At 47.4% G+C, this 14,698-nt stretch overlaps 1 protein-coding gene across 1 annotated transcript in view; it reads right to left on the reverse strand.

The window, feature by feature from the left end:
- The window catches only part of STX1B (syntaxin 1B), a 70,094-nt gene that overhangs the window by 11,650 nt on the left and 43,746 nt on the right, over window positions 1-14,698 (reverse strand). The window contains exons 2-3 of the mRNA XM_072119443.1: window positions 1,749-1,823; window positions 81-180 (exon numbers count right to left, since the gene is read on the reverse strand). Of these exons, the coding sequence (XP_071975544.1) occupies window positions 81-180; window positions 1,749-1,823 (175 nt within the window). The remainder of the gene's footprint in view (window positions 1-80; window positions 181-1,748; window positions 1,824-14,698) is intronic.

Consider the following 14,698-nt stretch of genomic DNA (forward strand, 5'->3'; position numbering starts at 1 on the left):
CATAGGATGGGACTGATGGCTACACAGGTGATAACAGGGGCAGGAAGTGTTGTCATAGGCACGCCGGCGGTGTCACTTACTCTCGTCAGGGTTGGGTGCGGCCAGGATGGCGCTATGCTGTTTCTTCACTTGTTCCACATCCTCTGAGAGCTTCTCGATGCATCCTCGGATCTCCTCCACCTGCGGACGGAACATTGCAGACATCAGGATGAGGCGCTAGTGACAGCGGAGGGAGCCACGGCCCTTTATTTACTCCGTCAGTAATTACTTCCATTCGTCAGGCTGCCGGCGGCGACAGGCCACTTCCTCAGTACTCGGAGCGGGGGGACGTCTACGCGGGATCTGATTACTCCGCGCACTGATTATCGGACTGATTAGGAGGTCACCACCGGAGGCTGACATAGTGCGAGGGAAGTCTCAGGCCTCGTTCACACACAACAGCCGAGGAACAACCAACTCAGTGCTAAAGGGTACCTGTCAGCAGGTGTAACCCCACTAAACTACCACCCCCCCCCCCCCCTTCAGGCAGGAAATGTCCTTTATAGAATCCCTACTATTATGAGAAATCTCCCCCAAAATCAGGCAAATATGACTCTTCTCACCTCACTTCCACATGAGATGAGTCAAGTTTAGAGGCTGTAGGGGAAGTGTCGGTATATTCTGCTCTATAGCACCTGGAAACCTGATGCTGGTGCCATGTAAAGATAATGGGGCAGATTTACTTACCCGGTCCATTCGCGATCCAGCGGCGCGTTCTCTGCGGTGGATTTGGGTCCGGCCGGGATTCACTAAGGCAGTTCCTCCGACGTCCACCAGGTGGCGCTGTTGCGCTGAAGAGCATCGGAATGCACTGAAGTACACCGTCGTATCGTGTGTGCAGGTAAGCGCGCTCCGAGCGACACTTTTTTAAAAAAAATACAGCGTTTTTTCCGACGTGCATGCCGATGCGCCACAGAAATCAGCGCAAATCGGAAATATTCGGGTAACAACGCGAATCGGGCCCTTAGTAAATGACCCCCATTAATCTATCAGATCACATTAGGATTATGGCTTTGTGATCTACAGAACCAGAGATACAGGCGGGTAAAGACATAGGGGGGTATTTATCAGGGCTTCTGCGGCCTTATAGGTAGCACTCGAGATTATTCCGCCATTTCGGGCGGGGGAATGGGCTGGTGCGGACACTCCTGTCCCTAAACCTGTGCATTCACCGCGGCCGGTGAATTTGGCTGCGTTTATTTCTACGCTGCCCGGACCCCCACAAGGCCAGAGCCTCTGGATGTATCTGGCGTATAGCGTATCATAAATAACCCCCATAGTTGGAAATAAAGATCCAGTTCCCGGCTACTTTTATCTGCCTGTAAGTCCAGTTCTGTAGCTCCCAGAACCATACGCCTGATGGGATCTGAAAGATAAGATCCTTATCTTTAAAATGACACAAAGCATGTGGAGATGATAGGGGACTTCTGAAGTGACGCTCCCCCTGCAACCACTAAACTTGACTCATCTCATGTGAAAATGTCATATTTGCTGGAGTTGGTGGGATATTTTTATAGGTAAATGGATGAGATTTCACATTAAAGATGGATTTATGAATGGACATTTCATACCTGACCCGAGGGGGGTGGTGGTTTTGTGGGGTAAAACCTGGTGACCCTTTAAATCCTAAAGGAATGTGCCTAAAACCACAGTCGCCAAACCAGGGTCAGGTCAGGACAAACCCACAAGTGATGGTAACAGAACCTCACCTGCTCGAAGAATTCATCCATGAAGTGGTCGCGGTCCACGTGTACGATCTCCTCATCGTCATCGCTATCTTTAGCCTGTGAGGGAGACAGAGAGAGTCAGGAGGGAGAGTGTAACAGTGACCCCGACCATGGAGGCCCGGCATGGCGTACGCCGGGGTTATACACATCCACAGCAATGTCTGAGCCGGGGGGACGTGGACTGCGCGTGGCAGGGGTCTCAGAACAGCAGCCTCAGGATAGCGCCATCAATATCATACGCCATGAAGGCCGAGATTACACACTTTCCTGTCACAAAAACAAGGCTAAACCACAGCTTATTGACAGAATTTTTGCACCAAGCTATTCAGATTCCCTGTGTACAGCCGTAGTGACACACACCGGCCACAGAGCCGAGGGGGCGCCAGGTAAATATGGCCTAGTCTTACTCAAAAATGGCTCCTTGAGGCCTGAGAAGAGACCAACCAATCAGATCTCAGCTTTCATTCTTCCAGCGCTGGCCACAGACTGAGAACTGTGATGTGATTGGCTGAATCCTCTTCTCTAGAAATCTGCAGCCGCCTGCTCCGAGATGATCGCTAAAGAGACCACAAAACCAGACACTGTGCACAGAGGATAGCCCCCATCACTAATGTGACCCTGCTACGTCCCCCACCATCACTAATGTGACCCCGCTACCTCCCCCACCATCACTAATGTGACCCCGCTACTTCCCCCCGGCCCCCGTCTCCTCTGTCAGCCATTTTGGTGATATACCATGTCTTTCCTGCCCTGTGAAGCCTGAGGTAAAAGCCTTCTACGTGATCAATATTTTATCTTTAGCCCTTCCCCGGGGGGAGCCCCAGGTCTCACTGGTGTCAGGTTCTCCCACTTAATTGGTGCGATGCACTCACAAAATGGCCGCCGGCTCTAGGACAAGACGTGAGATGGGCACGGCGTCCGGATAATATTCTAGTTATCTCACCGGGGGTCACACAGTGATACATGTGTCGTCTATAAGTATTCAGGACCAGGAGGAGCAGCCATATTGGTTGTCACTTGTCTTCAGTCCCATTATCAGGCAGGATTTAGAGGGTTACCGCGGCCTGGGAGGTATACATATATATATATATAGTAACCCTGCTGATACATCACAGGACGGTAGTGACAAGGTCACCCGGGCAGCGTGTAACCCAAGCCGATAGCGGACACACAATGGGCCAAGACGTCACTGCTAAGATGTCACCCGCTCTATGGCGGGGGAGTAGGACAATGGGTGCTGCGATAGGACGGGCATTATAGCGGGCGCTCAATGTCAGGGCCCCTTTAATAATCAGGCGAGATAACGAGGGGGGTAATTAGTGAGATTATAAAGCGGAATGACACACAGGAGAAATCCATGTGAAGGATCAGACGGGGAGGACGGGGGCGACAGCTTGGTGACCCGCTTCATGAAGGTGGAGAAATGTGCGGCCTCTCTAGTCAGTCAGGTCGGGTAATCAGAGCGAGCAGCGGGAGGGGAGCGAACACAAAGGCCGTTCAGCGTCTGCCTCCATTCATCCCAAACACTTCCATTACACGTCTCATGCACAGAGCGAGACCCTCAGCCATGTCCTCCACAGCCCGGACCCTCAGCCATGTCCTCCACAGCCTGGACCCTCAGCCATGTCCTCCACAGCCCGGACCCTCAGCCATGTCCTCCACAGCCCGGACCCTCAGCCATGTCCTCCACAGCCCGGACCCTCAGTCATGTTCTCCACAGCCCGGACCCTCAGCCATGTCCTCCACAGCCTGGTCCCTCAGCCATGTCCTCCACAGCCTGGACCCTCAGCCATGTCCTCCACAGCCCGGACCCTCAGCCATGTCCTCCACAGCCCGGACCCTCAGCCATGTTCTCCACAGCCCGGACCCTCAGCCATGTCCTCCACAGCCCGGACCCTTAGCCATGTCCTCCACAGCCTGGACCCTCAGCCATGTCCTCCACACCCCGGACCCTCAGCCATGTCCTCCACAGCCCAGACCCTCAGCCATGTCCTCCACAGCCCGGACCCTCAGCCATGTCCTCCACACCCCGGACCCTCAGCCATGTCCTCCACAGCCCAGACCCTCAGCCATGTCCTCCACAGCCTGGACCCTCAGCCATGTCCTCCACAGCCTAGACCCTCAGCCATGTCCTCCACACCCTGGACCCTCAGCCATGTCCTCCACAGCCTAGACCCTCAGCCATGTCCTCCACAGCCTGGACCCTCAGCCATGTCCTCCACAGCCCGGACCCTCAGCCATGTCCTCCACAGCCTGGACCCTCAGCCATGTCCTCCACAGCCTGGACCCTCAGCCATGTCCTCCACAGCCTGGACCCTCAGCCATGTCCTCCACAGCCCGGACCCTCAGCCATGTCCTCCACAGCCCGGACCCTCAGCCATGTCCTTCACAGCCCGGACCCTCAGCCATGTCCTCCACAGCCTGGTCCCTCAGCCATGTCCTCCACAGCCTGGACCCTCAGCCATGTCCTCCACAGCCCGGACCCTCAGCCATGTCCTCCACAGCCCGGACCCTCAGCCATGTCCTCCACATCCTGGACCCTCAGCCATGTCCTCCACAGCCTGGACCCTCAGCCATGTCCTCCACAGCCCGGACCCTCAGCCATGTCCTCCACAGCCTGGACCCTCAGCCATGTCCTCCACAGCCTGGACCCTCAGCCATGTCCTCCACAGCCTGGACCCTCAGCCATGTCCTCCACAGCCTGGACCCTCAGCCATGTCCTCCACAGCCCGGACCCTCAGCCATGTCCTCCACAGCCTGGACCCTCAGCCATGTCCTCCACAGCCTGGACCCTCAGCCATGTCCTCCACAGCCCGGACCCTCAGCCATGTCCTCCACAGCCCGGACCCTCAGCCATGTCCTCCACAGCCTGGACCCTCAGCCATGTCCTCCACAGCCCGGACCCTCAGCCATGTCCTCCACAGCCCGGACCCTCAGCCATGTCCTCCACCGCCTAGACCCTCAGCCATGTCCTCCACAGCCTGGACCCTCAGCCATGTCCTCCACAGCCTGGACCCTCAGCCATGTCCTCCACAGCCCGGTCCCTCAGCCATGTCCTCCACAGCCCGGACCCTCAGCAATGTCCTCCACAGCCCGGACCCTCAGCCATGTCCTCCACAGCCTGGACCCTCAGCCATGTCCTCCACAGCCCGGACCCTCAGCCATGTCCTCCACAGCCTGGACCCTCAGCCATGTCCTCCACAGCCCGGACCCTCAGCCATGTCCTCCACAGCCCGGACCCTCAGCCATGTCCTCCACCGCCTAGACCCTCAGCCATGTCCTCCACAGCCTGGACCCTCAGCCATGTCCTCCACAGCCTGGACCCTCAGCCATGTCCTCCACAGCCTGGACCCTCAGCCATGTCCTCCACAGCCCGGCCCCTCAGCCATGTCCTACACAGCCTGGACACTCAGCCATGTCCTCCACAGCCTGGACCCTCAGCCATGTACTCCACAGCCTGGACCATCAGCCATGTCCTCCATAGCCAGGACCCTCAGCCATATCCTCCATAGCCTGGACCCTCAGCCATGTACTCCACAGCCTGGACCATCAGCCATGTCCTCCATAGCCAGGACCCTCAGCCATATCCTCCATAGCCTGGACCCTCAGCCATGTACTCCACAGCCTGGACCCTCAGCCATGTCCTCCACAGCCTGGACCCTCAGCCATGTTCTCCACAGCCTGGACCCTCAGCCATGTCCTCCACAGCCTGGACCCTCAGCCATGTCCTCCCAGTGACAACCACTGTATGTGGAGCCCCAGGATTGACACCCATCACCCACATCTGTCCTGTGCTCCATCCCAGCAAAATCAGAGATGTCACCGAACCCCTTTATGGCACTTGTTTCCTTTGGTCCTCACAGCGGCATATGGCTAGAACTAGGGTGGAGACGTTCTCAGCTGACCATCGGACCCCTCGTTTTCGCGATCTGCAGTGGTCTCAGCACTGATTAGCAAGTTAGTCCCTATTCCGTGAATAGGGCCTAACTTGCCTTCGTGGAAAAAGCCCTTTAAGGCAGCCGTGTAACATGACTTGGAAGATTAGTCTTGTATCAACTGTTTCCACCTTTTTGCCTCATCAGCGCAGAGAAGCCTCCCTTCTTCACAATGATGAGGGGCGATAATTTGGAAATAGCTGATGCAAGACTCATTTTCCAGGATTGACCTCAAAAGGAGAGGTTTTCCACCCAGTGAACGGCATCTTTCACTAATCCAAACATGTTCCTACCTCTGTACTGATGAGAAGCAAATACCTGGAAACAGAATGGACTGTACTACACAGGAATAGTAGGGGATGAGTTCTGTTCCTACGTCTTCAACAAACTCCACCATTAGGCTCCCGGCTGGTAATAATCACCCGGCACATCCGTGAGCCACACATTACGCCCCGCGCTGTGATCGATGGAACGGTTCTCATTGTGACGAGCACATTAGAAAATGTAAATATTTCATCAGTCTCCGGAGCCCCCGATAATGGGCCATATTAACGAGAGCGGAGACTCCGGGGATGTCATGTATGAAGCAAAACACGGCACCGCGTGACCCAGACCCACATACTACATCCCGGAACATTATATATAGAATAACCCCTCGCTGTCTGACCCCTGTACATTATATATAGAATAACCCCTCGCTGTCTGACCCCCCTGTACATTATATATAGAATAACCCCTCGCTGTCTGACCCCTGTACATTATATATAGAATAACCCCTCGCTGTCTGACCCCCCTGTACATTATACATAGAATAACCCCTTGCTGTCTGACCCCTGTACATTATATATAGAATAACCCCTCGCTGTCTGACCCCTGTACATTATATATAGAATAACCCCTCGCTCTCTGACCCCCCTGTACATTATATATAGAATAACCCCTCGCTGTCTGACCCCTGTACATTATATATAGAATAACCCCTCGCTGTCTGACCCCCCTGTACATTATATATAGAATAACCCCTCGCTGTCTGACCCCCCTGTACATTATATATAGAATAACCCCTCGCTGTCTGACCCCTGTACATTATATATAGAATAACCCCTCGCTGTCTGATCCCCCTGTACATTATATATAGAATAACCCCTCGCTGTCTGACCCCTGTACATTATATATAGAATAACCCCTCGCTGTCTGACCCCTGTACATTATATATAGAATAACCCCTCGCTGTCTGACCCCCCTGTACATTATATATAGAATAACCCCTCGCTGTCTGACCCCTGTACATTATATATAGAATAACCCCTTGCTGTCTGATTCCTGTACATTATATATAGAATAACCCCTCGCTGTCTGATCCCTGTACATTATATATAGAATAACCCCTCGCTGTCTGACCCCTGTACATTATATATAGAATAACCCCTCGCTGTCTGACCCCCCTGTACATTATATATAGAATAACCCCTCGCTGTCTGACCCCCCTGTACATTATACATAGAATAACCCCTTGCTGTCTGACCCCTGTACATTATACATAGAATAACCCCTTGCTGTCTGACCCCTGTACATTATATATAGAATAACCCCTCGCTGTCTGACCCCTGTACATTATATATAGAATAACCCCTCGCTCTCTGACCCCCCTGTACATTATATATAGAATAACCCCTCGCTGTCTGACCCCCCTGTACATTATATATAGAATAACCCCTCGCTGTCTGACCCCTGTACATTATATATAGAATAACCCCTCGCTGTCTGATCCCCCTGTACATTATATATAGAATAACCCCTCGCTGTCTGACCCCTGTACATTATATATAGAATAACCCCTCGCTGTCTGACCCCTGTACATTATATATAGAATAACCCCTCGCTGTCTGACCCCCCTGTACATTATATATAGAATAACCCCTCGCTGTCTGACCCCTGTACATTATATATAGAATAACCCCTTGCTGTCTGACCCCTGTACATTATATATAGAATAACCCCTCGCTGTCTGACCCCACTGTACATTATATATAGAATAACCCCTCGCTGTCTGACCCCCCTGTACATTATATATAGAATAACCCCTCGCTGTCTGATCCCTGTACATTATATATAGAATAACCCCTCGCTGTCTGACCCCTGTACATTATATATAGAATAACCCCTCGCTGTCTGACCCCTGTACATTATATATAGAATAACCCCTCGCTGTCTGACCCCTGTACATTATATATAGAATAACCCCTCGCTGTCTGACCCTTGTACATTATATATAGAATAACCCCTCGCTGTCTGACCCCCCTGTACATTATATAGAGAATAACCCCTCGCTGTCTGACCCCCTGTACATTATATATAGAATAACCCCTCACTGTCTGACCCCCCTGTACATTATACATAGAATAACCCCCCGCTGTCTGACCCCCTGTACATTATATATAGAATAACCCCTCGCTGTCTAACCCTCCTGTACATTATATATAGAATAACCCCTCGCTGTCTGACTGTCCTCACATCACGTATATACCCGCTAGTGATCTGCAGGTGGATATCTTGAGCCTTTATTCTTCTATGAATGAGATTCTATACGATTGACAATAGTGAGGAGGGAGTGCGGACCCCCGGGCACAGGGAGGGCCGGACAGATGGACGAGCTGTCTCTGCGCCTTTGTCTCTCTCTCGTATCTGCATTCTGTCGGGGTATGAGCGCTTTCCTACGTGTGCAATGCACCAGACTGACGGCACTAAGAGAGAGAGAGCGAAACACTAGCGGCAGGAGAGGCGATCAGACCAGATGATGTATGAGAGAAAAAACAATAGCGAGAGGGAGAAGAATCAGCGCCGACAGAGAGCGAGCATGAGGGAAAATCATCCACAAATGACGATGGACGGAGCAGAATAAAAATGGCGCGTGCCTGAAAACCGCCTGTACAAACGGGGGAGAGATTGTGAGGACCGGTGAGAGTGGAGCAGGTCTCATCACCACCACCACACGCTAATGTGGTCACCGCACGTCCTTCATCGTCCTTCTGTCCATCATTAAAACAAATCTTCCTGTCTGGCTATACAACGCCTCATCCTCCTCTGACCAAGGACCAACCCTCCATCCATCAACCCTAAAGGTCAAAGGGTTAGGCCCGCTTAGCCTAATGCTGCGTTAACGACCCGCAACCTCCGTGACAATCAATATCTCTGCAGCTGTCACGCCCGGCACTAGACCCCCGGTGGACATCCGCAGCTGATCAGTAATCAATACGCAGGGAGGAGGCGGACATTACACCGTCACACTATATCCGTGCACGTCTCCTCGTCCGGGGCTATCAATGACTTTTGTCAGTATTGATCAGTAAGGATCTTCTTAAAGAGACATCTGCTCCATCCGGCCCGGAGAAACCACCATGAAGCTATCCTAATACGAGATACCACGGATTCTCACGACTTCCGAAGAATCCGATAGGAGGAGAAAAAACAAAGTGACCTATTTTCCACGTGGAAACCCCCAGTGAACATAATTCTGCCGTCCTAAGGGTGATGTCACACGTATGCGTTTTCAATCCATTTTCAATCTGTTTTTAGCCCGTTTTGCTTAAAACGCATTGAAAATGCATACGTGTGCCATCACCCTAATACAAATTTACATTACAAAATTAAGTGAATATAACTTTACAATTTTCCAAAATGAAAGCATCCACGGAGCCACGTGTGGAGAAACGTTCCGTAAATCACAAAAACACACCAATGATGCGGGAGAGAAATGGTTCATAAAACTGAGACTGGGAAAATAAGTAATTCAGGGTCAAGAAAGGAAAAAAAAATATAAAAACTTTTGTATACATATGGGATGAAAAAAAAGCTTAAAATTTACTAATTTACAAAGTGATGAATAGTCATGAGTGGTCAGTTTGGACATGAAGCCGCCATTTTTCAGTCAGATATCTATCTTAGGCCTTATAGATTTTACATAAGTCTCTTAGAGCAGACCTGTTCTAGTTGCCCATAACAACCAATCAGAGCTCAGCTTTCATTTCCCCACAGCTGTTTATAAAATTAAAGCCGAGTTCTGATTGGTTTTCATGGGCAACTACAACAATTTTACCTCAGAAACTTGATGCTAAATCTCCCCCAACATGTTTTATCCATTGTTTCAGCGTCTAGTACGCGGTCCCGAACATTTCTACATCCTCATACACATGGCTGTGTTTTCGGAAGCCTTTCTATTGTCATGAGCGGACCTAACATACCAATGACACACGGGCGGCAAACAGACCTCAGGCCCTAATCTGGAAAAGCTTCACCTTATGGCGTTGGATTATCGCCTCAAGGTTAAAGGACATTTTTGAACCCTCTGAGGAGAAACATTTTAGTAAATCTCAAAAAAAAAACTTGCAGGACTTTTGTCATGAATAGGAGATGTTGAATGGTTAATAAAATTGGGTCCCATTACTTCGGGGGGCAAGGAAAGGAGCAAAAAACTAGAGCCATTTCTGAGGTAAAAAGATGATAAAATCTCTGTTTTCACATACAGGACAAAAAAGATGAAGTAAAAGTAGGAGATGGCCCTGACAGAACAGCCATGGAGCGTAACATTAATAAACACTGCAGCTTCAGAAACATATCCGCCATTTTTTAGTCACTTATGTTGATTCTATTAAATCTGATTAAGGGTGATGCCACACATGGTGTTTTGAACACGTTTTCGGGCCGTTTTTGAGCAGTCCGTTAAAAAACGCATGCGTTTTTGACCATTTTCGATTAAGATAATAAGTCAAACCTGTCAAAAACGCATGCGTTTTTTAACAGACTGCTCAAAAACGGCCCAAAAACGCATTTAAAACGCCATGTGTGCCACTGCATTGTTGGCTTTGGGTTAAAGGAATTTTTTTTTGAATGTTAGGAGAAACTTTTCAGTACATCACAAAAAAGCTTGAAGAATGTTTGTCAAAATTAAAAGATGTTGAATGGTGAATAAAATCGCATCTCTTTTTATACTGGGGGTAAGGAAAGGTGCAAAAAAAAACACAATTTCTGAGGTAAAAAGTAGATAAAATCTCTATATTCACTCACAGGACAAAATACGATAAAGTAAAAGTACAAGATTCTCCTGACAGAACAGTCATGGGGCGTAGCATTGATATATATGACAGTTCCACATTTATATCCACCATTTTTTTAGTTGCGCGGGCACGATAACGAGTCGATGCCCACAATAGCCCAAGCCGTGAGGTCTCTGTGTGTCTCACATCTTTGTTTGCAGCTTATATAACGCACAATATGCGACAATAACGGCCTCCGCTTATGTAATTTCATAGCGGCTGTCGAGAAAAGTCACATTAATTTTACGCTCCGTAACTCCGGGGCGCGGGGAAGGAGAATGAAGCGGGTAGAATAGATTTCACCAGCCTTCCATTAGTGCGTGACGTCCAATTAATTAGCGAAACACCTTCATTTACCATCACCCCCCCCCACTCCCTCCTCCTCCTCGTGCTGTAGTACAGCATGGCGAGATGTGAGTAACTATTTCAGCCTGAGACATTCGGACCCCACCGTAGAACCGTCACGTGATCTTGATTTACTGCACCTTCAATCCCAATAAGGCGACCTCTATCCTCCCGAAGAGACCTTCGTAATAAGACTCCTGCTAGAGGCACAAACCGCAAGTCCCCTAAATACTGCGATTACAGTTCTCCACAAAATCACCTGACATTAATCTTACAAGGAAAGACGTAAATTCCACCGCCAGCCGGGACAGAGGTCAAAACATGCGGCAAATCCATAAATTACCCACAGAGAGTTATACTGTATGTAATGTCTCTTTCATCAAGGGGAACATAGTGGCATTTTTGACGCCTGACGATGTCCCTGAGGCATCTCACAAAACCATTCAAAATGGCTGCCACATCAGCCATGTTCTACTTCACGCTGAATACACAGGCAAAACATAAAGCTCCCTGGCTCCCGATCCGTAACAGGGCCCAAACCCATCCAGCCAATCATCTCTCCACATCTACCAAATACCAACCGAATCACTAAGAATTCAAATTCATCTGCCACCAAAACAGCCAATCAGCTTCCTGTATACAAACCCACTAAGCCAATCAGCTGCCTCCATGTAAAGCTCTTGTCTCAATGACTTCCTTAGTCCAGTCATCACCTCTCAGTATGGAGTCACCAGTGAGGTCGGACCTGATGGTTTTGCTGGGTGCCATTGTGGTACCACTATTCAGGGCCCCTCAAAGTGAATATTTTTATAAAGAAATGCACTTTATTTGGAAATGCTTAAAAAAAAACTTCATGAAATGCGTGCTGTGTATATATGTATAGTATGTCACGTGCCGTGTATATATGTATAGTATGTTGCGTGCTTTGTATATATTTATAGTATGTCGTGTGCTGTGCATTTATGTATAGTATGTAACATGGCGTGTATATATGTATAGTATGTCGTGTGCCGTGTATATATGTATAGCATGTCGTGTGACGTGTATTTATGTATAGCATGTCGCATGGCATGTATATGTGTATAGTATTTACGAGCGTGTATACAGCATATGTATAGTATACAGTGTGCCGTGTATTTTTGTATAGCATGTCGCTTGCCGTGTATTTATGTATAGCATGTCGCTTGCCGTGAATATATGTTTAGCACGTTGTGTGCTGTGTATTTATGTATAGTATGTCGTGTGACATGTATTTATGTATAGTATGTCGCGTGCCGTGTGTATATGTGTATAGTATGTCGTGTGCCGGGTATTTTTGTATAGCATGTCGTGTGCTGTGCATTTATGTATAGTATGTCGTGTGCCGTGTAATTATGAATAGCATGTTGTGTGCTGTGAATTTATTTATAGTATGTCACATGGCGTATATATATGAATAGTATGTCACATGGCATGTGTATATGTATAGTATGTCACATTGCGTGTATATATGTATAGTATGTCACATTGCGTGTATATATGTATAGTATGCCACATGGCGTGTATGTATGTATAGTATGTCGCGTGATGTGTTTATATGTATAGTGTGTTGCGTGCCGTGTATATATGTATAGTATGTCGTGTAACATGTATTTATGTATAGCATGTTGCGTGACGAGTATATATATGTATGGTATGTCGCGTGCCATGTATTTATGTATAGCATGTCGCGTGCCATGTATTTATGTATAGCATGTCACATGGCGTGTATATATGTATAGTATGTCGTGTGCCATCTATTTATGTATAATATGTTGTGTGCTGTGTATTTATGTATAGTATGTCACATGCTGTGTATTTATGTATAGTATATCGCATGCCTTGTATATATGTATAGTATGTTGTGTGATGTGTTTATATGTATACTGTGTCGCGTGCCATGTATATATGTATAGTATGTCGTGTGATGTGTTTATATGTATAGTATGTCGTGTAACGTGTATTTATGTATAGTATGTCACGTGCCGTGTATTTATGTATAGTATGTCACGTGCCGTGTATTTATGTATAGTATGTCGCGTGCTGTGTATTTATGTATAGTATGTCACGTGCCGTGTATATATGTATAGCATGTCACATGGCGTGTATATATGTATAGTATGTCACGTGCCATGCATTTATGTATAGTATGTCACGCGATGTGTATATATGTATAGTATGTCACGTGCCGTGTATTTATGTATAGCTGTCGCGTGACGTGTATTTATGCATAGCATGCCACGTGCCGTGTATATATGTATAGTATGTCGTGGTGCCGTGTATATATGTATAGGATGTCACGTGCCGTGTATATATGTATAGTATGTTGCGTGCTTTGTATATATGTATAGTATGTCGTGTGCTGTGCATTTATGTATAGTATGTCACATGGCGTGTATATATGTATAGTATGTCGTGTGCCGTGTATATATGTATAGCATGTCGTGTGACGTGTATTTATGTATAGCATGTCGCATGGCATGTATATATGTATAGTATTCACGTGGCGTGTATATATGTATAGTATGTCGTGTGCTGTGCATTTATGAATAGTATGTCACATGGCGTGTATATATGTATAGTATGTCGTGTGCCGTGTATTTATGTATAGCATGTCGCTTGCCGGGTATTTATGTATAGCATGTCGCTTGCCGTGTATATATGTTTAGCACGTTGTGTGCTGTGTATTTATGTATAGTATGTTGTGTGATGTGTATTTATGTATAGTATGTCGCGTGCCGTGTGTATATGTGTATAGTATGTCGTGTGCCGTGTATTTATGTATAGCATGTCGTGTGCTGTGCATTTATGAATAGTATGTCGCATGCCGTGTAATTATGAATAGTATGTTATGTGCTGTGAATTTATTTATAGTATGTCACATGGCGTATATATATGAATAGTATGTCACATGGCATGTGTATATGTATAGTATGTCACATTGTGTGTATATATGTATAATATGTCACATTGAGTGTATATATGTATAGTATTTCACATGGCGTGTATGTATGTATAGTATGTCGCGTGATGTGTTTATATGTATAGTGTGTTGCGTGCCGTGTATATATGTATAGTATGTCGTGTAACATGTATTTATGTATAGCATGTTGCGTGACAAGTATATATATGTATGGTATGTCGCGTGCCATGTATTTATGTATAGCATGTCGCGTGCCATGTATTTATGTATAGCATGTCGCATACCATGTATTTATGTATAGCATGTCACATGGCGTGTATATATGTATAGTATGTCACATGGCATGTATATATGTATAGTATGTCGTGTGCCATCTATTTATGTATAATATGTTGTGTGCTGTGTATTTATGTATAATATGTCACATGCTGTGTATTTATGTATAGTATGTCGCATGCCTTGTATATATGTATAGTATGTTGTGTGATGTGTTTATATGTATACTGTGTCGCGTGCCATGTATATATGTATAGTATGTCGTGTGATGTGTTTATATGTATAGTATGTCGTGTAACGTGTATTTATGTATAGCATGTCGCGTGACTTGTATTTATGTAT

Source organism: Engystomops pustulosus, chromosome 8 (assembly GCF_040894005.1).
Source record: "Engystomops pustulosus chromosome 8, aEngPut4.maternal, whole genome shotgun sequence".
NCBI lineage: Eukaryota > Metazoa > Chordata > Amphibia > Anura > Leptodactylidae > Engystomops > Engystomops pustulosus.